This window comes from Cetorhinus maximus, chromosome 11 (genome assembly GCF_964194155.1).
Source record: "Cetorhinus maximus chromosome 11, sCetMax3.hap1.1, whole genome shotgun sequence".
Taxonomy (NCBI): domain Eukaryota; kingdom Metazoa; phylum Chordata; class Chondrichthyes; order Lamniformes; family Cetorhinidae; genus Cetorhinus; species Cetorhinus maximus.
The window spans coordinates 13286996-13313648 of record NC_135889.1 but is presented as its reverse complement, the minus strand read 5'-3'; the positions used below and the strand labels follow the sequence as shown (position 1 = coordinate 13313648).

Below are 26653 nucleotides of genomic sequence, written 5' to 3'. Positions count from 1 at the left end.
TTTTTATATAGCAAATGTTGATTGTGAAACAAATATTGACCAGGACTCTGGGAAAAATTCCTTTGATCTTCTTCAAAATAGTGCCATAGGATCTTTTACCTCCACCTGAAAGAGCTGACAGGGCCTCGGTATAACACCTCATCGGAAAGATTATCTCTCACATTGTCAGTGGCAATCACTCTGTATGCTCTCCCTCGGGTGGGAAGAGCGAGGGCTACATTCTTAATTTCTGTTGCGAATAAAAAAAATGCCTCAGGTAGCCAATTCAGATTTAATAAAGAAAATTACCCTGTTTCCCCTGCAACCCGCCCCACCCTCCTCCCCCTCCACTTCCCTGTGTTCTTTTAAAATATAAAGTTGCTCCAGAAATCTTCCGAATAGTCGTCTTTGAGTGCAACCAGACTGACAGGCAAGACAGGGAGTCAATCATGTGCGTCACTATCTCAACACACCTCCTGGGACTCAGGGTCAGACTACAGAGGTGTGATTGGAGGAAATGCATTGCTTAGTCCGCTCAGCTGTCTGCAGTTAAATGGCAGTCCTGCTGGGCTAGTAGGGATGCGACTCTGCTTGACATTAATGAAAGAAAACTTTTAGAAAGAAATTATATTTTTAATTGGCAGACTGTCGGTGGTGGAGATGCGATGTTGGTGAACCCACCTCTGTGCAAGGCCAGTTAAGGAACACGGCTCCTTAAAGTTGCCACTTCCTGACATGTCCATGGGCAGAGAGAGAGATTAACCACATAGTACCCAAAGTAGAATGTACTGGCACATGATTCAGGCGAAAGTAATTGCTTTTATGGAATTGGCGTGCATGTGTATGTGAAAAAAGAAACCTCAGTCTGTTAATTGATAATAAATGTTTATAAAAGAGCAAACAGAAGCACACAAGAGCAGGGGGGAAGGATTCTCAAATCAATTTTAGCCAAAGGAAAATAATTTGTAATCCCATTAGATTTTTGGTTCCGTTGTTGAAATGCTCCAGCAGCTCTCAAAGTTGTTGTTAACATTTTAATTGTTACCGGCAAGATCTAGTACAGAATTTCAGTATCCAGATAGCCTTTAGTAGGTGTTCAGCCATCATTATCATGGTGCAGTCGTACAATGGGTGTCCAGAAGTGATATACAAATGATTAACAACAGTTAAACTAAGAGGGAGTTCAGATAGTGTATAATGTTTTAACCATCAAATAAAACTATTTATTAGATTTGTAATCGCTCTGGGTTATACATCATTCTTTACCTTAAAATTAACAAAATTGTTAGATACCAGGCACTATATGGAAACAGAAAGTCAGTCAACACCTGTAGAAAGAAAAATTAGTTTGACATTCTGGGCACAACCCTTCATCGGAAACTTCTGAGCACTTAGATTAGACTACTACTGGTAATCATCCTAAAATAGGTAATCCTTCTAGGCAGAAGATGTTTCAACCCCTTGATGAGGTATCCTGTTATTTGTTCCTGAATATCCATTATTCTCTACTTCACCTGCAATGTTTCAATTCTCTTCAGTGCTGCATTCTCAAACATTCAACTGAGGATAGTCTTTCTCCAACTGAGAGCTTGATGAGATACTCCAACTGGGTGTCCAGCACCAGTTTATCACATGGGCGATGATGGACGGCTCATGAATTGAGCCCAGCTAGGCCAGACTTTCAAAAGCCGCAGAGCTTTGAAAATACCAGTCAGTGGCTCAGAAAATGGGGCAGCAAGCAGCTGTATGGGGCTCCGTGTGTATCTGGGGACCTTACCTAGATGACAAGGCTCTACCAGTGTCCTCATCTTTTAGATCATCTTCCCTAGCCTCAGTTCACCAAGTAGGAGGATATGGAGCTCAGTGATACCACATGTGCTTCGTACATATGAGGTACTGGGATTCAGTCCTCAGCATCTTCACGTTAATTTTTACTATATTTGGTGATTGAAGTGAAGACCCATGTCAACATTTAAGATTAAGTTAAGATATCTGTAGGAAAGGGTGGGTAAAGGGATATGGGAATGGGGTAGGCAAATGAGATTAAGACTACTATTCATGGAGTGGACAAAAAAAGCAAAATGGGCTGAAAGACCCATTTCCAGGTAATAATTCTGTATAAATATAATACAGGGGTTGGACAGACTAAACTTGAATTCCCTTGAATATAGAAAGGGTAATCTAACAGGAGAATTTATGGTGATTAAAGGATTTGATAGGGTAGATGCAGAGAAAATATTTCCTCTGGTGGGGGAGTCCAGAACAAAGGGGTATAACCTTAAAATTAGCACTAGGCCGTTCAGTAGCGAGGCCGGGAAACACTTCTCCTCACAAACGGTAGTAGAAATCTGGAATTCACTCCCTTCCAAAAAGCTATTGAGGCTTGGGGGCCAATTGACAACTTCAAAACTGGGATTGATAGATATTTATTAGTGAAGAGTATTAAGGGATATGGCACTAAGACAGGCGATTGGAGCTGGGATTTACAGATCAGCCATAATGGCCAGGATTTTCCGATCCCACCTGCACTAGGACCGGAAATTCCTGCCTGAAGTCAACAGACCTTTGTCCAATCCGTCAAATTTTCCTTTCCGCCGTGGGCGGGACCGGAAAATCCCAGCCGATATAACCGAACAGCAGAACACGCTTGAGAATCTGAATGGCCCCCTGTTCCTATGTTCCAAGGAGCTGTCTTCTGATTAGAATCTCCTGTTTAAGAGAACATCCTCTATTCTATCCATAGATTGGATAAAGTTCATGGCCATCAATGTTGCTGAAGCAGACTTGAGGGACTGAATGGCTCTTGATACTGTGCCGCCACCAGCTTTTGTACTTGAGTAAAATCCATTCAAAGCAGCCACAACCTGATTTTAGCCTTTTATCTCTCGCTGTATGTCTCTCTCACTGCAGCTTAACCCATGATTTTACTTGGAAAATCACCTCATTGAGATTCTGGAATTGTGACACCACAAGGCATGGATTCCTAGGTAATCAGTGCTGCCTGGCTCATCATAAAAAGATATCCAATCACACACTGAAAGCTTCTCATGGGTGTAAATTGTTCCATTGGTGCACCATTCAAAGGCCTATCAAATTGTCATGAAAACCTGTGCAATGTGCCAGTGGGAATGGATTCTCAGGTGGATTCTTTCTCATTTATTGACAGCAACTGCAGGGGAGTGGAGCGGAATGGGTAATGCATTCTCCCCCTCCCGTGCCAATATTCTTGCCGCCTTCTCTTGCTGGTAAATTTCCACAAGCACCCGTCAGCTTGCCTCAGCAGATAAACAGTGAGTGACGGAGAACTACTGACCATGGGGGTTAGGGGGTGTGTTGGTGCAGGGAGGGTGAACCTCAGTCAAACCTGTTCCATCTACGTCAAACATGGCACTGGGAAGAGGGCACGAGAGGGAGGTGTGGGTCGTTGGGTAACTTATCAACGGCAGGAAGCCTGGATGATCCCCATTACTGCAACCCCCACCCATATCCAGAAGCCAGTTACAGCTACTCTGGTAGAGATCAGTTAACAGCACTCACTGATGGATGTGGGATCTTCCAAGTTTGTTTGTCTCAGTAAAACCGCATAAGACTCACTTGAGCCATTAAACATTGATGGAAGAGTGCGGTTAGAGACCTTTTGCCATCAGATCTTAATGTTACCCTACTTGATACTAACTGAAATTACATGGAGATCTGGGAGTTCATTTTCTTTTTCTCACGAGTGCAGAATGCTTATTAAGACAGGGAAACACATTTTCTATTTAATTACTGATGAAAACCCATTTTTAATTAAATTTAATTGCAAAAGCTCTCTTAAACTGACATTTATAGTCTTCCTATATATTTTAGGCCAGCTGTATGACATCATTAGGTGGTGACAGGAGGCTGAAAATTCTCTGAAACACACTAAATGGCATCTCTTAGCAAATGGAGAGCAGGCTTTGAGACCAATTTTTGATCTGGTATCACAAATTATATCTTGCTAATAACCAGATATTGAAAGAGTATTTGACATATTAAAAGGGAAATTATTGCCGGTCCGTGGAGAGATAATTGAACAGCTGGGGCTGAATAGAATGGGGAATGATGTCATGTGGAAGAGATACAAGAAGGACTTTTAAACTCATATGGTATTGCCAATAATAGAAACTGCTTTCTTGTGAGATTACAATATAATGGTACGCGCTATAATATGTGTGGATTAACAATAAGCATTTCCAAATCATCGCACTGCATAAGCTGTGCATTCGTCATGGTTTGTGCTTGTTAATATCTTAGGAAGCATCATTAAACAGGTAAAATAAGCATCACAGTGCTAGAGTCTGTACCATGCTGGTTCTGGAAAGTTCTTCTTGGCTCTTAAACTCTGTAGGTCATTTCAGCCTAAATTTGGCACTTGCAGCTTCACTATCATGTACATTCCTTCACAAAGCAGTTCAAGGCTAGCCCATTTACATTTTTACATGCGGACCATCACATGTATAATAAGCAGTTACATGGAGAATACCTGGGAATTGATGCATTGCTGACGATTGAATCAAGGATTTAGATAATGTCCCTTTGCTGGTTTATACGCTCATCTGAAAATTGCAATTAAATTCCCGCCCCGGAATATTTCCTTATTTGCAAGGTGCGCTGTAGTTAATTCTAGACACGGACTTGATTCCCTTGCAGCCTCACCATTCTGATTATGTGATGAAATTTGCAATGAGGATTAACAATCGTGTTATCTTTACTGCAGCCTTATCAGGAAAGGATCTGTGGTTGCTTACTGGAGAAAGTGTTCCCTTGTTGCAGGGTCGATCTCCATCAGCTTTCCTTTAGAGCGTTATTTGTAAACCTGATCACGGTAAAGGCAGTTCAACGACTTATCTGCAAACTTGATTAGCATCACGTAACTATTCATCAAGGCAGGCAAAATGATCATTCTCATCTGACTGGTGGGACAGGCCATTCTTTCATAAAACATATTAGAATAACACTTAGTTGAATTCAGATGTAGAATAGAGCAATTAGAGACGTGGACCAGCAGTGGAAGACCAGGTCTGTTGATGTATTCCCTTTTGTGCTGTAATACAATGCCTTTGTACCAACTTTTGACTAGACAGCTGCTGTCATACCATTCTTTTGCCTGGGATCTTGATGCCGGCCATCCTGGTAGGGGTACCTGTATCGGTCCGGGCTGCTCTCCCTGTATGCCATCTTGCCGTGGTCGTGGTGGCGAGGCATTTTAAAAGTCTGCGTTGGGGATGGAGGCACATCGTGCCTGTGGGGCCCCTTGTACTGGTTTGGAAGATTGTACGCAGCCTCCCGCAGCCTGGCGCTGTTCAGGTAGTCAGGGATCCTCGGGTCCAGGCGGCCGTCAGCCGCATTTCGGGGATAATTCCCTCGATGCGGGTATCCTGCAACATGATGCTGGGCTCCCAGGTACCGGGGCGGTTCTCGGTCACCATAGGGGCCCCGAAGATGATATTCATCCGGCTCTCCAGGAAGATGCCTAGAGCAAAACAAAAAGCACAGGCTTTATTTATGGCTGCGTATGGAGACAGCAAAAGTCTTCCTAGAATGGAGATGATTGGGTAATGCCCCTGTCAATTATGCCTGGAATTGCAGTGGTAGGAGTGTTTGGGATTGATTTTACACACATATTTTATAATTCAAGTAACTTTTCTCCTCTCATGGCATCCTAGTTAAATGGGACTGCATTTGCCAAAACAACGGATGCAAAATTCTTTTGTCATTTAATCTCTCCTCCCTTCCACCTTATTATCAACCTTCCCTTTCATTTTTTTCTCCCTCTCCCATCCCCCTAATCTTTCCCTGTCTTTTTACTTGCTGAACTCACCTCCTGAGGCAAGGTAAGTAACTCACTCCCTGACTCCCCAAAGCCTGTCCACCATCTACAAGGTACAAGTCAGGAGTGTGATGGAATACTTTCCACTTACCTGGATGAGTGCAGCTCCAACAACACTCAAGAAGCTCAACACCATCCCGCTTGATTGGTACCCCATCCATTACCTTAAACATTCACGCTCTCCACCACTGACTCGCTCTGGCAGCAGTGTGTACCATCTACAAGATGCACTGCAACAACTCGCCAAGGCTCCTTCAACACCACATTCCAAATCCGTGACCTCTACCAGCTAGAAGGACAAGGGCAGCAGATGCATGGAAACATCATCACCTGCAAAGTCCCCTCCAAGCAACACACCATCCTAACTTGGAACTATATTGTCATTCCTTCACTGTCGCTGGGTCAAAATGCTGAAACTCTCTTCCTAACAGCGCTGTGGGTGTACCTACACCATATGGATTGCAGCAGTTCAGGAAGGCAGCTCACCAACACCTTCTCAAGGGCAGTTAGGGATGGGCAATGATTGTTGGCCTAGCTAGCAACAACAATATCCCATGAATGAATAAATTAAAACCTGTTACATTTTCCAAATTTTTCCAGTTCTGATGAAAATTCATCATCATGAAGCATTAACTCTGTTTCTCCGTCCACAGATGCTTCCTGAACTGGCGAGTATTTCCAGCATTTTCTGTTTTTATTTCGAATATCTCTTTTTGTGGTCCGGTGCTAATTTTTGTTTAATAATCACTCTAATGAATTGCCTTGGGGAGTGTTACTATGTGTTAAAGAGGCTATATAGAGGCAAGCTGTTGTCCTGGACCACCTGGCTCATAGAATCCCATACAGTCATCATGCTCCTTTCTTGAAGATGCTCTTTAAAGCATCAATCCCCCATCACCATTTTGATTATATCCTCGAGGCTCAGTGTCCTGTGCAATTCTTCTCTCCTCCACTCCTGAAAACAATGGCACACATGCAGGGATTCAGCTGCCTGGTTTCTACAGAGCTTTAGAATTGCACTCAAATGGTTATTTTTTAGATGTGTTTTTAGTCAGGAACTTGGTAGGTCAGCCCCAGCTCAGGCCTATCCGTCCTTGGCTGATGTCAACATGTACACTGATTTACCATAGCAATGGGAACCTTGGCTATAGGCTCAAGGGATGGGATCTTATCCCCTCTAAAAACAATCGCGGGTTGGCACAATTTCCGGGTCCTGACACCGCACCTGTTGGCAGTGCACCCAACAGTGCGATCTTAAGGGAGACGGCCTCCTAATTAACCACACCCCACCGTCCAAATAAGGACGGCAAGCGCACTCCTGGGGCTGCAGGCCCAATCCGAGGGCCCGTAGCCCTGGGAGTCAGGTGGCCTCATTGCCATAGGTAGGTGCTGCTGCTATGGGAGGGGCAGCACAAGCACAACACCATGTTGAGGCGATCCCTGAAGAGTTTTCAACTTTCTTAAAACATACCGTGGCCACCATTGCCAGGCCAACACGTGTGAGCAGGAAACCCCAACACAGGTTGGCTTATGGCCACAGCTGAGAGCCGCTGATGCCTGTGGCTTTGGTTGGGGGGCGGAAACTAAGAGAGGCCTCATGAGCCACCCCTACCAGCTGTAGGCAAGCTGCCTCTGTACACATGCTGGGCTTTGGCCTTAGCGAGAGGGCCCATCCACTGCTTTGGCAGGACTGGGGCATGCAGGAGTAACAAATATTTCCTAAAGAGCTCTTTGAATAAAATTTATTCCAATATGTGGTCCATGTGATCTCTTGGACTTTTTCAATGACCTGAGGGGGTCGGAAAGGAATTTTCTAGAGTGTTCTTTCCCTTACCGGCTCTATGTTTATTTTTTGCCTTTCCTAAGGAGAGTACATGGCTGGGGTGGGGTGGGACGGAGTGGTGGTGGTGGGGGGTGGTGGGATGGGGGTGCTGGTGGGTGTGGATTAGTGATTGGGGAAAGTGGGCTTTGTATAAGGTGCTCAGTCATGAATCTCTAGTCAGCATGGCATGGGTGGCAGGCTTGGTGGATCAGCTGGTCTTTTCTTGTCTGTCCATCCTGCACGTTTGTATGACCACCCACTTCGATCACCCCCTCATTCCCCGCACATGTTGTCTTTTCTCTTTCCAGCTGTAAGTACACAATCAGACAAGTGACCCAGGTTGGTATTTCAACAATATTTAACATTCTTTTCTGAAAAATTCAATAAAGGAACTTTTCTTTAAAAATAAAACATGTTAAACAGCTGACTTTGTTGCTGTTGTTTTAATTTCCAAGAAAACCCTGAGGAGTTCTTCTGGGCAGGGGTTTCTACTGCAAGAACAAGTTTTCATGGGAGTAAAACAATTACCAAATGAAAAACAAGCGGTTGTCTGGGACGGAATATTGCAATTTGCAGAAATGTTGCACTGTCCCGTGCATTTCTCTGATCCACTCTTCTGGTTGTTAAATGGTGGAAAAAGTGTCGTTTGCAAACTATAAGATGCTTACCGCAAGCGCAGGGCCAATTTGGGACTCCCCTCTCACCACACCCCATTTCCACCTTCCTGGGCTACCTTTAAGGGTCTGTTTAGTGTATTACCGAAATAAAGAATGATTAATATGTGTCTTAAGCGATAGAGATTTAAGTTTGGTGTGAGTTGAAGTAAAAGGGAAGCAGTGCACTTTTCAATGGGAATATCACGGTAGCAGGTGCCTCTGGTGTTGCTTGTAGCGAGTTGAGGATACATTGTTTACAACAAGGTGCAACAGGGAAAGTGCTACAGGAAACAAGTGTGACACACATAGGAAGTGTACACTTCACAAGACATATATACAGAGCCACTTGTACACCTAGATCTCAATATATAATGCCAGGACCAGAGTACAGCAAAAAGAAAAGTGAGCCACTGATTGTAGCAATTATATAAACTTTAATCAAATTCAGATAGCAATATAGTTAGTTGTACATAGATAATATATATCTATATAGTTTCATATATATATGATATAAAGATATAGACAGATACGAAGATAGTTGATAAAACAAAGTTTCTATGACTGTGGCAATCACCGGCTCATTTTTCCTCTCTCCACACCACATTCCTGCATGATGATCTATTATTATAATGTCTCTGAAGGATGTTGTTTTCTCAGTTCCTTCAGTTACATTTTCTGGAGCTGATGTGACCCTTTGCAGAGTTAGTCCAAGAACTGATCTATCATTTTGCCTTAGGACTTTTGTTTTTTCATTTCTAACATCTAGGATTTTGAGTGTGTGATTACATTTATTATTGAAGTACCTTCTCTTCAGAGGGGCGCTGAATGTTCCTCTCTTCCAATCGATATGTCTGGTTTGCAGTTTTGCTTGTGGTCCAGCTGGGAAATGGTTCTCATTGTATGAACAGCTCGGGCCTCACCCATATGACTTATAACACACTTGCATGTTCCCATTGTTATGCCCAGAAAAGGCATGTCATGTTCATAATTTTAAATTTGGACTCCCTGCATTTGTATAGAAGTTTCTGCAACTGTCTTTTATTTAAAATGGACACTGGTGAACTGTTACAAAGGCCGCCAAGGGTCAGGTGACATTCTGCAACTTCAACACAGCCTATCTGATGCTTTCAGAAAGTTCCTAATTGCATCACACCGGGTGGGGGCCTCTCCCTGGAATGGACAAATCAGGACGAATACTATCTGTGGAATTCACACTTACTATTGTTTGGGGATTTACCCAAAACGCAAGCCAAGAATCCATGACTCCAAGTTGGAATCCTAACAATAATGGCTGGGCAGAAACCAATTCATCCTGATTAATTGTGAAGAACTCATCTATTATCACCATCGTATAGCAATGGCTTTCAGCTCAGTCATTCCAGGTGGACAATACCAGTACTGAAACCAGCTGAATTAACAAGTCTTTATCTGAAGGCCCCGAAAAACCTCGGCAGTCTGCAGAAGAACACCAAAACAGATAGCAGCCACAGCAAAAGGCTGTGTCACCTGTGCCTTTAAGGACTCAGATGCCACACATCTTTAGATGACCCTACCAGCCTGATTCTAAAACTCCATGTCCATCAGTAAAGACTTTGGACCTTTTTAAAAAAAATTATTCATGGGATGTGAGTGTCGCTGACTAGGTCAGCATTTATTGCCCATCCCTAATTGCCCTTGAGAAGGTGGTGGTGAGTTGCCTTCTTGAACTGCTGCAGTTTATGTGGTGTGAGTACACCCAAAGTGCTGTTAGGGAGAGAGTTCCAGGATCTTGACCCAGCGACAGTGAAGGAACAGCGATATATTTCCAAGCCAGGATGGTGAGTGGCTTGGAGGGGCACTCGGTGGTGTTCCCATCTGTATGCTGCCCTTATCCTTCTAGATGGTAGTGTTCGTGGGTTTGGAAAGTGCTGCCTAAGGAGCTTTGGTGAATTCCTGCAGTGCATCTTGTAGATGGTACATACTGCTGTCACTGTGCGTCGGTGGAGGGAGTGAATGTTTGTGGATGTGGTGCCAATCAAGTGGGTTGCTTTGTCCTGGATGTTGTCAAGCTTCTTGAGTATTGCTGGAGCTGCACTCCTCCAGGCAAGTAGAGAGTATTCCATCACACTCCTGACTTGTGCCTTGTAGATGGTGAACAGGCTTTGGGGAGTCAGGAGGTGAGTTGCTCGCTGCAGGATTCCGAGCATCTCACTTGCTCTTGTAGTCACAGTACTTATATGGCTAGTCCAGTTCAGTTTCTGGTCAATGGTAACCCCCAGGATGTTGATAGTGGGGGATTCAATGATGATAATGCCGTTGAATGTCAAGGGGCGATGGTTAGATTCTCTCTTGTTGGATATGGTCATTGCCTGTCACTTGTGTGGTGTGAATGTTACTTGCCACTTGTCAGCCCAAGCCTGGATATTGTTGTGGTCTTGCCTCCTGGTACGAAAACCACAAGTGCCTAACTTCGTGACCTGCTGAATATTCATCTCTTTGAGGGGATCCTGCACAATCCGGATATATGACTTTAGCTATTTGAACCCATCTGAACTACAATTCAAGAGTGGAAAAAGACTCCTTTCTTTATTGAGCCCGCAGCGTCTGTCCTTCTACTACAAACCCGACGTGCAAACTATGAACTATTCTTTTGGGTTACAACTTGTAAAAGTATACTATTTTCTTTTTCTGTATCTTTCTTTTGTGCGTGGGAGTGATTGACACAGTGTAGACTTTTGGGTTGAACATGTGTGAATAAATAGCTCTCTTTGTTTAAACCCACAGAAGCTTGCTGCTGTTAATTCTAAATTGATCACACACACTCCAGGGGCTAAGAACCACAAATATCTTCCTCTCCAAAATCACACTGACTATGGATAGTAAGGGAAAGGGTACAATGGTTGCAGTTTATCTCTCCTCCCCTGTCCGTAACACCTTGCTTTGACCTGCTTCCTCTTGCACAGAATTGCACAGAATGTACAGCACAGAAACAGGGTCATTCAGCTTAACTAGTCTAAGCCAGCATTCATGCTCCACACATGCCTCTTCATCTAACCCTTTCTCCCTCATGTACCTATTTAGCTTTCCCTTAAATGCATCTACACTATTCGCCTACTTCTTGTAAGTTACACATTCTTGTCAGTTTCTGGATAAAGAAGTTGCTCCTGAATTTCTTATTGAATTTATTAGTGACTATCTTATATTTGTGATCTCTAGTTTTGGCTCCCCCACAAGTAGAAATATCTTATCTACATCTAGGGGAATTGAATAAACACTTGAAGGGGAAAAGGTTGCATTGCTTTGGGGAAAGGGCAAGGGGGTGGGACTAATTGAACAGCTCTTTCAAAGAACTGGCAGAGACATGATGGGCCAAGTGGTCCCCTTCGCTTCTGCATCAACCTATGATTGCACCCTATTAAACTCTTTCAATATCTTAAAGGTCACCCTCAGCTTTCTCTTTTCTGGTGAAACGAAAACCCAGCATTTCAGCCTTTCCAGGAGGGGACAACCTCTCAGGTCCTGGGATCATCCTTGTAAATCTCTTTTGCATTTTCTCCAGCACCTCTATATCCTTTTTTATAATACAGAATAATGCATCGCATTGTGTGGTTAAACCAGGATTCTACATAGCTGTAACATAACTTCTTCCTTTTTCAATCTGATCTCTCCAGGAATGAATCCCAGTGCTTTTTTCACACTTTTTATGGTCTTACTAACTTGTGCCGTTACTTTTAGTGGTTTGTACATCTGTATCCCTTTGCTCCTCTACCTCATCTAGACTCTTAGTTTCCAAGCAGTATATGGCCTCACAGCACTGACCTCAGGGTTCAAATTTTTCATATAAATAGGGAATAGAACAGCAGTGGTCCCAGCACCAAACCTTGTGGAGCACCACTTCCCACATTTTTTCTTCTGGTAGAACATTGGCTCATTGACCTTTACCCAGTGAGGACCTGAGGTGTACAGAGTAAGCCGGTCCCAGGTTCAAGCCCTGGCAAGCGAGCTGGCATTAGCCAGGATGATTGTTGCAATACTTGGGTTTTAGCAGTTGAAGGCAGGAATCATAGTTCAATTATGGTGTCAGTAGCAGCTAATTTGCACACAGTAAGGTCCCACTAACAGCAATGTGATAAATACCTGACAATCTGTCCTTTTTAATGTTGCTTGAAAGATGAACATTGGTCAGGACAACAGGAGAATTCACTGCAAAAACAAAAATACCTGGAAAAACTCAGCAGGTCTGGCAGCATCTGCGGAGAGGAACACAGTTAACGTTTCGAGTCCGTATGACTCTTAACAGAACTAAGGAACAATAGAAAAGAGGTGAAATATAAGCTGGTTTAAGGGGGGGGGGGATGGGACAAGAAGAGCTGTCCCACCACCCCCACCCCCTTAAACCAGCTTATATTTCACCCCTTTTCTATTGTTCCTTAGTTCTGTTGAAGAGTCATACGGACTCGAAACGTTAACTGTCCTCCTCTCCGCAGATGCTGCCAGACCTGCTGAGTTTTTCCAGGTAATTTTGTTTTTGTTTTGAATTTCCAGCATCTGCAGTTTTTTGCTTTTATCTTAGGAGAATTCACTGGTTCTTCTTTGAAAGTAGTGGGAGGTCTTTCATGTGCACCCGAGAGGGCAGAAGGAATCTTGGTTTGACATTCCATCTGAAAGATCACATGCCTGGTGCAACACTCCCTCACTACTGTACTGAAGTGCCAATCTAGAGTAATAAACTACAGTTGCTACAAGTACAAAATGCAAGGCCTGAATTCATGTAGCGCTTTATTATATCTATGCTTCACACGCAATGAACGACTCTGAACTGCTGCAGCAACTGCTGCTGTGCAAGAAAATGAGGCAATCATTTTGTATCCATCATTCTCCTACAGAGAGCAATGAGATGAATGACCTTTTTGTCTGCTTAGTAGCATGTGAAGATGTCCTTCACAACATTACTTCCAGGCAACTGTTTGCTCCTCTTCAATATTCAGTGTAACCAGGAGAATAGGTGGACAAAATGTTGATTCAGAAACCCCTCCAGAGGTGCTGTACTTATGATAAGACATCATTCCCTCAGTCCTGCACTAGAGTGTCAACCTGGATTACTATGCCTGAGTCCTGGAGTGGGATTTGAACTCCCCGCAAGGTTTATCTATCTGGGTTTCCATAGCTGGAGACACAAGAACAACTTGCATTTAATGCCCCAAAGTGCTTTGGACAAACTTTGATGCTGTGACACATGAAGTAGTATTAGGACAGGTGACAAAAGGCTTAGTTAAAAAAAAGGTAGATTTTAAGGCGTACCATGGAGGGAGAGAGAGAGAGAGATGGAAATATTTAAGGAGGGAATTACACAGCTTACCAACGCAGCTACCAACGGTGGGGAGATGGAAATCGAGGATGTGTAAGGGGCCAGAATCAGAGGAGTGCAGAGATCTTGGAGGGCTGCAGGCTGGTGGAGGTTACAGAGATAGGGAGGGGCGAGAGGCCATGGAGGGATTTGAACACAAGGATATGAATTTTAAGTTTGACTGCACAGAGTTAACAGTGTCTTGAATGGTAGAAGTACAATGATGCTGTCCTGGCGCGTGTGTGCGTAGGCAGAGAACTGATATTGTGCATTATAAGGTAGGAGCTTGGCAGCAGCCCTAGGCCCTTTCAAAGGATAAGCCAAGATGAATTAGTAATATTCTTTCAATTTATTTAGCTGCAGTCAATAGCTGTGAAATCAGATAATGCTGCAATTTAATCCAATCATTGGCAATTTTTCACATAGCAACCTTGTGGACTAACCGTCCCCCAGTAATTGCTGCTCACCATCTCATATTTAAACACTCTCCACTTGCAACATTTCTGTCTGCAGTACTAACTTTCGGTTGTACATACGAGCATATGACTTTTTATATTTTAATTGAATAAATATTTTACAATCATTGCATTAGTCAATTTGCTGTGACAATGTACACAGGGAGTTCTGATCAAATGCAGTGAAGCGGAGTTACACGATAGGGAGGAACAATCGAACAGGGCGCGCAGGCACAAGTCAGACCCCCATTTTAAAGTCAGGTCCTCATTTTGGTATTTTCATTATAAACTCCTAGGTTCACATTTATAATGGGAACTGGCTATGTAAACATGTCAGGCTGTAATTACAGCCTCCTGCCAAGGATGACACTATAACTTCAACTGCGGGAGTGTGATATTATAGCCTGTTATTTGGCAGTTGCACTCAAAAAAAAAAAATTCTAAGGCATTCCCTAGATTTACTGAGAAAACGTGGCTGCTCTTGGGACCATGGAAGGGATGGACTCTGCTATTAGCTGCAGCGTCAATTCTGTGTAATGTACAAAACGATACTGTGCGTTATGCACCATATTATAAATAAAAAGACAAAAAATAGTTAGAAATACATAGGGCTGCATCTTCCGGTTGTGAGAGGGGTGGGGCCCGCTTGCTGATGCGTAAAATAACGTGGGGTGACGTCGGACGTGCGTCCTGACGTCACCCCGCATCATTTAGATTTTCAGTTCGACGGGCGCGCAGCCGAACTGTCAAAGGCCAGTTAATGAGCAATTAAAACAATCAACTGAGCTGCCCGGCCAACCTTAAGGTTGGGGGGGGGGCAGACGAAGAGCCCAGGCGGCCATCAGAAAATACATGAAACCTCATCCGCGGGCGGAATGAGGGTATTAAAATTTGTACAAAATGTTTAAATAAAAGAAATTGACATGTCCCAGCTCATGCCCATAATCATTTTATTATGCCTGCAGATGTGCTATATGTTTCCAGTTTTTAGTTCATATTCTGAACGTTTTCGCTATTTTACTCTAAATGCTGGAATCTATTACTAAGGACATGGTAACAGGGCACTTGAAATGTGATGGGCAGACTCAGCGTGGTTTTATGAAAGGAAAATTGTGTTTGACAAATCTGGAGCTTTTATGAGAATATAAATAGAAGGGAGAGCCCTGTGGATATAGTATATTTAGGTTTCGGAAGGCATTTGATAAGGTGCCACACGACAGCCTGTTACACAAGGTTAAAGCTCATGGGATTAGGGTAATATATTGGAAGGATTGAAGATTGGTTATTGAACAGAAAACTGAGAGTAGGAATAAAAGGGTCATTTTCTTAGATGATTACTTTGTAAACCGTGGCCCAGATTTTCACCACGACAGAGAAAATGGTGGAAGTGGCTGAAGTCCCGCTCTGGAATAGGGCACTTCCCATTTTTGCAGGGTGGGAATGGGGGAATTTCGCTTTTCGCACATGTGCATTTTACGGAGGCAGCTAGCTAGTCAAGTCATCAGTTGCCTCCACTGAAGTCAGATTTTGATAGGCCAGGAGTGTGAAACCTGAAGTGTGCAGATCAGACCTGGTAAGAGCAGGTCTGAACTTTATGGATTTTTTTGGATCACCAGGTTTGTACCCCTTTGAAGAGGTAAGGTACCCCTTTGGATCTGGTCCCAGGACATCTTTGAGGGAGGTCAGGTGTCCTTTGGTGGAGGTCAGGAGCCCTTTGAAAGTGATAAAAATAGGCATGAATGCGCATAAAAAGTGCATAAACTCATTAACTGTCAAGCTCATTGGTACGGTCAACAGACCTGTTAAAGTCAACTACCAAAGCTGTCAAAAGCACCCATCAAAGGAAGCTGTCAAGGCATTTAAAAGTTCTGCACTTTAAATCTTTGTTAAAAAAATGTCTGGAGCGCTTAAAAAATGATTGCTTGCTAGTTCACTCTGCCTGTCGGCATAAACATGAGGGTTTCCATTACTGGATTAGTGCTGCATGACTTATTTCACAACTCCATTATCACAATGGGTGCCTGCTACTTCACAGTTTGATTGACAGCTCAAAGTGGTTATACACCCTTTGAAGTGGGTCTATGAATTCCAATGCTTTATGTTATAAGGGATTGTGCACTTGAATGAAATGTTTGCTGTTATAAGGTTTTATGTAGTTGAAGGAATGTAAATGTAGTAAATGAGTTTTTATAAATGAGAATGCTTTTTGCAATTTAGTGAAGTCTGCAATAGACATTTAGATATTTTACCTCATCTCTGCGTGGGTTCTGAGGTCTGCCCATGATGGACACTGGGTGAGTTGGCATGATAGGTGTAAGGGCAAAGGTGGTGGGTGGGGGAGCATGAGTTGGCACTAAGTTGACAAAGGGGCTATAAAGGGCCATGGGATTGGGTGCAGGGCATAGGTTGGAATGGAGGGTATGAGGGGCCATGCAGTTGGGTACGGGACATAAGGTGGCATTGGTTGGCATGGATGGAGCATGGGAGCATGTGGGGCAGGGATGAGGGAATGTGAGCGCTGGGAGCTGGAGGAATGTTTTCTGTTTTATTCTTTTTACTTTTGGACACAGTGTCAGAGACCCTGATGCAGGGCTTCCACCCAGCCTGCCTCGGCACCCAAAGGCTTCCTCATTTCTTCCCAGGTTGCCCTCCCCGATTTCTACTCAAGCACGCCTCAAGCATACATAGGCTTGGACCAAAAAAATCCAGCATCTGGGCAGCCATTTTTAAAGGTCGGGTTTGCAGGGCCAGGAATTCTCCCGACTCTGTACATGGAACCCAAGAGCGACGGTCTGGGCCTATGTATGGAACATCTACTCCCATAAAATGTGTGCACGATTATATAGCTAAATACCAGATCTGCGGGGCTACAACCATTAGGAAAGATTGAGCAGAGCAGGACTCTTCTCCAGGAATGAGAAGGTTAAATATGGCCTGACAGAGAGCTTTATTATTGTGAAAGAGTTTAGAGTTTAACAGAGTAGATATGGAGAAGGTGTATCCACTTACAGATGGGACCAAAATAAATACAAGATAGTCACTAATAAATCCAATAGGATGTTCAGGAGAAATATCTTTACCAAGGGACTGGTTAGAGTGTGGAAATTGCTATCACATTGAATTGAAATGAATCCATTTAAAAGGTAGCTAGATAAGGAAGAAAGGAATAGAAGAATATGTTGATAGAGTCAGATGAACTAAAGTGGGAGAGGGCTCTGTGGAGCCTTAACACTGACAAAATCCTGTTCGGCTGAATGTCCTGTTTCTTTGCTGTAAATTCTATGGAAATTGACAATTATTTCATAAGATATATATGCAAATGGACTATTAAATTGTATGGTAGCTTAAGTAAGTACACCTACATGTATAACAGTTTCATGACATATGTGTGAATGTTTACCTACATTTACAATAACTTCAGACAGATGCATAAAAGAGATTAAAGATTTTCTGCAGGACCTTTCCCCAGTGCTCAACTTGTCCTTTCAACCTTTGTGTTTTCCTGTTCAGGCTTTGTGAAGGAATGATGGGTATGCCTACTCTCACGTCACAACGTCTATGGCTGAGATTTTCCGGCCCTGCTGCAGTGACTACAGCGAGCCAGCCAAACGTCCATTGACTTCGGCGGCACCAGTAAATCCCACCGGCAGGCAGGACCGGGAAGTCCCGGCCTATGCAACTGCTCGTTTTCACTTGTCTCATTTGGCAAATGAAAGAGCGTTTTCAACCATATAAAAATCATCTTTTGCACGCAGGTTATTTTGCTCCCTGACCAGCAATGTGTGGCAGATGTGGCTCCCAGCGACACTCTCACCTCTGAGTCAGAAGGTCGCGGGTACAAGTCCCACTCTAGAGGCTTGAGCACATAATCCAGGCCAACACTCCAGTGCTATGCTGAGCCTCATCAACTCGTCATATCGCTTTAAAAGATTAGTGAACTTCCAGCTCTCCCTTTCGGACAAGCTGCTAAACTGAGGCCCCATCGGTCCTCCAGGTGGATGTAAGAGACATCAAGGCATTATTTTGAAGAATAGTGGGGGAGTTCTCCCCGTGCCTTCATCAAGATTTATAACAGATTATTCAATTGTTTATCTCATTGCTGTTCGTGGGACCTTGCTATGGGCAAACTGGCTGCCGCAATTTCCAACAATACAGCTGTAAATTTAGTTAAATCCAAAAATAGGGGCAGGATTTTGAGCTCGGCAGGCGCGCGCGATTGGCGGGCTGGCCCCGGGAGCGGCCGGGGGAACGGGTTACCGGCGGCGACCAGCCCCTGACTAACGGCCAGCCAGCGTGAAACACACGCTGGAATGCTCACTGCTGCCAGGGTGGGGGCGGGTGCTGACCTAAGTGCGGGCGGGGGGGAGCGCGGAATGAAAGCTCCCTGAAGGCAGAGGGTTGCCTCAGGGAGCTGAAGAATTTAAGAGCAATCAATAAAGATTTTAAAATCCATTAAAAAAAAATGTTCATGCATCAGAATCAGTCACCTGAACATATAGATGATGAAAATTCTGTTCATACATTTTTATTTATTTAATAATGGAAGCCTTGTCCCGCTCTTGGATGAGGTTTCATCAAAAATGCAAAGTCCCCCTGGCAGATTCACCCATGCGCCTACCGTGAGGTTGAATGGACCACAAAAAATCCGGGGGGGGGGGGTGGTGGGGGCGGAGGTGCGGGTAGGTGGTGGTGGGAGGGTACAACTGGAACTTTAGTGGGCTTAATTGCCCTCTTAATTGTCGGCGGGCATGCTTCAGACTTTCGCACGCATCCAGCGACTGAAATATCACGCGAGATGACGTCGGGATGGTCACCCGACGTCATCACGTGCTATTTTACACTCGAGTAGGTTGAGCGCATGCCCACACACACGCCGAGCTAAAAATTCTGACCTGGGATCTTAAATCTGAACAAAGCAACTTACGTAGGCATGAGGGGCATTTTGGGAAGGACAGATTGAGAAACTAGATTAAAAGATATGGGGCAGGATTTTCAGGTTAGCGTGTGGGCACGAGCCTGACCCGCTCGAGTATAAAATAGCCCGTGATGACATTGGGCGAGCGTCCCGACGTCATCCCACGTCTGTGTGATATTTTGGTCGGCAGGGTGTGCACAGAAGCTGGAAGTGCGCCTGCCGACAAGTGAGAGGGCAATTAAGCCCATTACAGTTGTAACTGTCCCCGGTTTTTCATGGTCAGCCCAACCTCATGCATGGCAGTCGGGTGAATCAGCCAGGCAGCCGCATTGCATTTTTCATGGAGCCTCATTCGAGGTTTCTGTTATTAAATAAAAACAATTAAAAATCTATGGACCAGAATTTTTATAATGCATATGTTCAGGTGATGCTTGGACATTTTTGTTCTGATTTTAAAATTTTTATTTAATACTTTTGAAGTCTTCAGCTCCCTGAGAACATAAGAACAAGGAGCAAGAGTAGGCAATTCAGCCCCTCGAGCCTGCCCCTTCATTCATTACGATCGTGGCTGATCTCATTTTGGCCTCAACTCCAATTTCCTGCCCTCTCCCCTTAACCTTTCAACCCAGCTCTTTGCCTTCAGGGAGCCTTCATTCCGCACTCGCCTGTGCCCGTGCCAGCGCCCGCCCTCCTCCCGCCCCCACCCCAACAGCACTGAGCATTTCAGCACACGCTTCAACTGGCTTGCCGTTAATTGGCCAACCGTGAAATCGCGGTCGGGAGGCCGATCGCGGTCAGCGGTCTGTTCCCTGGCCACTCCCGGACCCGCCAATCGCAAAATTCTTCCCAAGATGTTATAATCAATGGCAAAAGTTGTTTAAAAAAACCATAATTTGCAATAATTATATATCCCCTTAAGGAATAAAATCCTCTCAGGAAAAGTAGTCCAACTGTGGCTAACAAAAGAAGTTAAAGATAGTCTGAGGTTTAAGAATGCAGCTTTTAATGTTGCCAAAAAGAATCATAAGCCTGAGGATCAAAAGAATTTAGTATTTAAGGATGACTAAGAAATTGATAAAGGATAGACAATATAGGACATGGGAGAAAAGTAGCAGGACAAATAAAAATAGATCGTGAAGGTTTCTATATGTGAAAAGGAAGAAATCAACAAAAGTAAGTGTGAATCCCTTACAGACAAGGACAGCAGAAATGATGATGGCAGAATAAGGAAATGGCAAAGATAGTAAAGGAATACTTTATGTCTGTCTTCATGTTGGAAGACACAAAACAAATAGTGAAAATTATGAATTTGAATAAATGAAGACTAGAAAGGAAACAGAACTGGAAAGTTGATGAAATAAAAAACTAACAAATTCCCTGGACTTGACGACCTGTATTCTAGGGCTTTAAAAGAAGTGGCTTTAGAGTTAGTGGATGCATTGGTTTTAATAGTCCAGAAATCCCTGGGTTTTAGAATGGCCCCACGGATTGGAAGGTAGCAAACGTGATTCTGCGATTCAAGAAAGGGAGGAGATAGAAAACAGGGAACTATAGCCCAGGTAGCCTGAAATTAGTAGCAGGGTTAATGCTAGAATCTATTATTAAGAATGTGTAACAGGCCACTTAGAAAATCACAATATGATTGGGTGGAGCTTGAGGTGTCAGCTGTGGCTCAGTTGTTAGCACTCTCGTCTCTGATCACAAGGTTCTGGGTTCAAGTCCCACTCCAGGGCTTGAACACAAAACTCCATGCTGACAATCCAGTGCAGTAATGAGGGAGTGTTGCACTATTGGAAATACTGTCTTTCAGGTGAGATGTCAAGGCCTCATCTGCCTGCTTGATTGGATGTGAAAGACCTGATGGCACTAGTTCAAAAAAGAGTATGGGAGTTGATAGAAAAGCAGAATACTCTCTACATGGCGAGAGACTGGGAAATTTTGGTGTTTGGTGGGACCTGAGCATCCTTGTACATAAATCGCAAAAGGTTAACATGCGGTTTTGGCAAACAATTAGGAAAGCCAACAGTATGTTAGCATTTATTACAAAGGGATTTGAATATAAGAGTGGAAATGCCTTACTTCAATTATATAGGGTGTTGGTGAGACCACGTCTGGAGTACATTGTTCAGTTTTAATTTCCTGATCGAAGGAAGGATATACTTGCCTTGACAGGGAGTGTAACAAAGGTTCAGTAGGCTGATTTCTAGAATGAGGGGATTGTCCTATGTTTGAGTAGACTAGGCCTACACTCACTAGAGTTTAGAAGAATGAGCTGATCTCAGTGCAACATATAAAATTCTTAAGGGGGTTGACAGGGTAGATGCTAGGAGAATATATCCCCTGCGGAGGAGTCTAGAACTAGAGGCCACAGTCTCAGAATAAGGTGTCAGCCATTTAGGATTGAGATGACAAGAAATACCTTCACTTAAAGAGTTGTGAATCTTTGAAATTCTTTACCCCAGAGAGCTGTGTATGTTCAGTCGTCAAGTACATTCAAGACAGAGATTGATAGATTTTTGGACACTAAGGTAATTAAGGGGTGTGGGGATCACGTAGAAAGGCGGAGTTGAGGGAGAGGATCAGTCATGATCTTAGTGAATGGCAGAACAAGCCAAATGGCCAGCTCCTGCGCCTGCTTCTAATGTTCTTATAAATACAATTCAGAAGTACTTCATTAGCCATGAAGAGTTCAAGGATGTCCTGAGGTCAGGAAAGGCACCATGAAAATGCAAGTTCTATCTTGTGTTGTCAAGGCTGATAACGGAGCAGTGGACTCTCATTATAATTATAATTAGTCCAAAGAAACTTTCAATGTCTCCATGCAAACATTCGAGTCTCCTGCCCTGAGAGTCATGTAACTTGGGCTCAAAACAATTACAGTATTTAGCTTAAATCATGGGATTTTGTAAGTGAGTTACATGGGTAACTGCAAACCCTTCCATCTTTTAGGTCTGTCCATCAAACCTTACGTTGAGCCAAATCTCCGCCCTCTAAACTGGCCATGCCCCCAACTCTCGAATAAGAGCATCCTTCAATTGCGTTCGTTCAGGGGTCTCTTAACCATGCAATCAGATTTTAAGATGCAGCAGGAAACAAAATAGGTTTTCTGTATTTTTTTTCATTTATCCTCATTTGAGACCCACTCCATTTTATTTTGTTTATGGGACAAGTCACATGAAAAATGGGAAAACTCCAAAGATTGCAGATTCCTATAAACCTTGCGCCTGAGGTGCGCAATTGATGGTTAAATGAGTGGAAGCTTAAGTTTTGTACTTGCAAGAAATGCGTTAGCATGCTTTGGGCACTTTCTTTGGGCTTGAATATTTCTGCTGATTTACTCTCATTTTAAATTCTGGCGGTTTCTTTTGCGATTAGAAGGATAGTTGGCAATGGTATCAAGACTGTTTTTGGGTCTAGCTTCTGGGTTGTGCGCAAAGAGGACACTTGGGACCCAAGAGCGATCAACACAAGGAATGGACTTCTGAGTATGGTTTTTGAGGCAAATGCCCTCAAATCATTGAAGAAATAGGTGGATGAGCTAGGATGGCAGCCTTGTCTGTATCTACTCATAGAAGCACACAACATAGAAGGAGGCCATTTGGCCCATCGTAATCTTTGGCAGCTCTTTCAAAGAGCGATCCAATTAGTCCTACACTTCTGCTCTTTCCCCACGACCCTGCAAACCTCTACTCTTTAAGCATATATCAATCTGTTTTCACCAGTTTTTCGGGAAGCTCATTCCAGATCATTTTAACCCACTGGGTAATTCTTTTTTCTCATTGCCTCTCTGGATTTTTCTTTTTGCCAATTACTCTAAATCTGTGTCCTCTGGTTACCAAAACCCCTGCCAGTGGCAACAGTTTCTCTCTATCTGCTCTATCAAAGTCCTTCCTAATTTTAAACACTTTTATTAAACCTCCACTTAAACCTCTCTCCAGGGAGGAGAACAATCCTAGCTCCTCCAGGCTCTCCACATAACTGAAGACCTTCATCCCAGGTACCATTCTGGTAAATCTCCTCTGCAATCCCTCTGAAGACTCAATATCCTTTCTGAACTGTGGTGCCCAGAATTGGACACAATACTCCAGCTGAGGCCCAAATAGTGTTTTATAAATGTTTAAGCTTTTGTACTCTGTACCTCTGGTCAAAAATCTCATATGTATTTTTTTTAAACAACAGCCTTCTCATTTGTCCTGCGGCCTTTGTGTAAATGATATCTCATATCTCCCTATTTCTGAGTCCCCATTAAGGCTGTATCATTTAATTTATATTGCCTCTCCTCATCTTCCTACCAAAATGATTCACTTCGCACTTCTAATGATTCCATTTTCATCTCTCTAAAGCACACAAGCCTGCAGCCTAACCAAACAGACTCTGGAACTCTATTCTTTTCCATTTTATCTGCGCCACATTGAATACACCATGGTGATGGTGTCTGTCAGCAAAATAAAATGAAAGATTAACTTTATGCAAAGAATGCAATGCAAATTCAGGGCTGCTCAATTGCAGTTTGGTCAAGGGAAATTCAGCCATTTGGAGAGATTAGAGAAGCAGGGATTGTTCTCCTTAAAGCAGAGAAGATTAAGGGGAAATTTAATAGAGGAATTCGAAATCGTGAGAGATATGATAGAGTAAATAAGGAGAAACTCTTATCACGTAGAAGGGTTGTTATTTAGAATACACAGTTATAAAACATTGGCAAGAGAACCATAGGGAAGATGAGGGGTATAGTGTAAAGGATTAATATAAATAGACAATCTACATCATCAGTGATGTAAGATCACATGACATCAGAATATGCTGAGACATAGTTCTATGTGAAGCCTCGTGCTAAGCCTCATCCTGCACATAGTTAGAGGAATGTTTAATAAAAGTTAATGTTTACCAACAGCCTTGCCTCCATCAGTCTCTCTCTATCCTTACCAAGGACAACTTCAGCTAAGATCAATAACTATGGTAACAGAAGGAGACGTTTCTGTTTATGCAGCAAATTATGATGATCTGGAACGCACTGTCTAAAAGAGCAGTGGAAGCAGACTCAATGGTAACTTTCAGAAGGGAATTAGAAGGGAATTGGAAAACAAATTATTTGCATGGGTTTGAGGAAAGACAGAGGTTGGGGACGAATTGTACAGCTCTTTCAAAAGGCCCAGATAGGCTGAATGGCCTCCATCAGTGCTGCATGATTTTAATGAGCTTTCCATTGACATCGTACACATTTTAAAATCCGCAGGTAGAATTTAGTGTTAACACCCATTTTGAGCTTTTATATGCAATCCATCCCAAGCCTGCCAATTAGAGGCTCCCTGCTAAAATGTTGAACAGAGCAGATTAGAATGACTCAAAGGAGAGGAGGGGGAGAGGGTTTAAAAACAGCTTTTTTTTTTAAAAAAGGCCTATGTTACAAAACGTAAAGCTCAATCAAAAATTCTCATTGTGCAAATTAATTATTAAGACTTGCAACAGTGACGTTAAATGTTAATTTATTCACACAGAATTAGCTCTAGGCTCACCAAGACCAGCTTTATATGCATTGAAAGGTCAAAAAATTCTGAAAGATGTTGACCAAATGAACAAGAATGGGCTTATTTGACTGATTCCATTGATGAGAAAAGAACAGAGTTGTTGACAATCAATTGTTCATCATGCACTGGACAATTACAAATGTTTAAATGGTAAGGAGCTTCAGGACAGAGGGAATGAAATACACACTGCAACCAGTGTTCATCTACTGAGACAGATCATTTATTCAAGATTGTTGCTATTGTGGAAGCCAAACCTAAAATAACCATCTATTCGGAAACAGGTGGGAGGGTGGAGACAGGGTTGTTGGAGGAGGGATGTCAGTGATGAATACCCCAGGAATGCCCAACTAGAGTTAGCAATCCTAGATCTGAATCCTGTCCCCCTCTCCCCTGAACTGAGTGCAACTGTTGCTAACTTGCCAAATTTGACAATAACCAGAACAGTACTGCTGGAACTAGGCCTGGTCAAAAATTGTTTTCTCAGAGGAACTTGCTGGATATTGTAACATGCTATTTTTTTTTTAGCAGTTTGAGCTTATAGCCAACGAGCCAACTCAACACAGGGTTACCAGCTCGGGTTGTACATATTCCTGTAGGTTTCATCACGTAACCTCCTGTCTCCAACTGCTCCATCTTTACACTCTTGCCATTGGTCTTGTTATATATAAATGACTCAGAAATGAATCAGATCTAAGCTCTGCAGTCCTGCCACATCCAGTTGAGAATGGTGGTGGACTATTAAGCAACTCAGTGGAGGAGGAGGCTCTACAAATATCCCCATCCTCAATGATGGAGGAGCCCAGCACAGCAGTGCAAAAGATAAGGCTGAAGCATTTGCTACAATCTTCAGCCAGAAGTGCCGAGTGGATGATTCATCTTGGCATCCTCCGGGGGTCCCCAGCATCTCAGTTGCCAGTCTTCAGCCAATTCTATTCACTCCATGTGCTATCAAGAAATGGCTGAAGGCACTGGATACTGCAAAGGCTATGGGGCCTGACAATATTCTGGCAATAGTAGTGAAAACTTGTGCTCCAGAACTTTCCGCGCCCCTAGCCAAGCTGTTTCAATACAGTTACAACACTGGCATCTATCGGGCTGTGTGGAAAATTGCCCAGGTATGCCCTGTATACAAAAAGCAAGACAAATCCAACCAGACCAATTACCACCCCATCAGTCTACTCTCGATCATCAGTAAAGTAATGGAAGGGGTCGTCAACAGTGCTATCAAGCAGTATATGCTTAGCAATAACCTGCTCACTGATGCCCAGTTTGGGTTCCGCTAGGGTCACTCAGCTCCTGATTACAGCCTTGGTTCAAACATGGATAAAAGAATTGAACTCCTAAGGGGGGGTGAGAGTGACTGCCCTTAACATCAAGGCAGCATTTGACTGAGTGTGGCATCAAGGAGCCCTAGCAAAATTGGAATTGATGGGAATCAGGGGGAAAACTCCCCGCTGGTTGGAGTCATACCTAACACAAAGGAAGATGGTTGTGATTGTTGGAGGTTAGTCATCTCAGCTCCAGGATATCACTGCAGGAGTTCCTTAGAGTAGTGTCCTAGGCCAATCATCTTCAGCTGCTTCATCAATGACCTTCCTTCTATCATAAGGTCAGAAATGGGGATGTTCACTGATGATTGCACAATATTCAGCACCATTCGCGACTTCTCAGATATTGAAGCAGTCCATGTCCAAATGCAGCAAGACCCGGACAATATCCAAGCTTGGGCTGACAAGTGGCAAGTAACATTTGCACCACACAAGTGTCAGGCAATGACCATATCCAACAAGAGAGAATCCAGCCATGGCTCCTTGATGTTCAATGGCATTACCATCACTGAATCCTCTGCTATCAACATCCTGGGGGTTACCATTGACAAGAAACTGAACTGGACTAGCCATATAAATACTGTGCCTACAAGAGCAGGTCTGAGGCTAGGAATCGTGTGACGAGTAACTCACCTCCTAACTCCGCAAACTCTGTCCACCATCTACAAGGCACAGGTCAGGAGTGTGATGGAATACTCCCCACTTGCCTGGATGAGTGCAGCTCCCGCAACACTCAAGAAGCTGGACATCATCCAAGACAAAGCAGCCCGCTTTGGCACCACATCCAGAAACA

At 43.5% G+C, this 26653-nt stretch overlaps 1 protein-coding gene across 1 annotated transcript in view; it reads right to left on the bottom strand.

Moving 5' to 3' along the window:
- Positions 1-845: 845 nt before the first annotated feature.
- Positions 846-26653, bottom strand: part of LOC144686400 (partitioning defective 3 homolog B-like) — an 877073-nt gene continuing 851265 nt past the window's right edge. Inside the window, exon 23 of the mRNA XM_078551550.1 lies at positions 846-5476. Coding sequence (XP_078407676.1) covers positions 5080-5476 — 397 coding nt within the window. The 3' untranslated portion in view covers positions 846-5079. The remainder of the gene's footprint in view (positions 5477-26653) is intronic.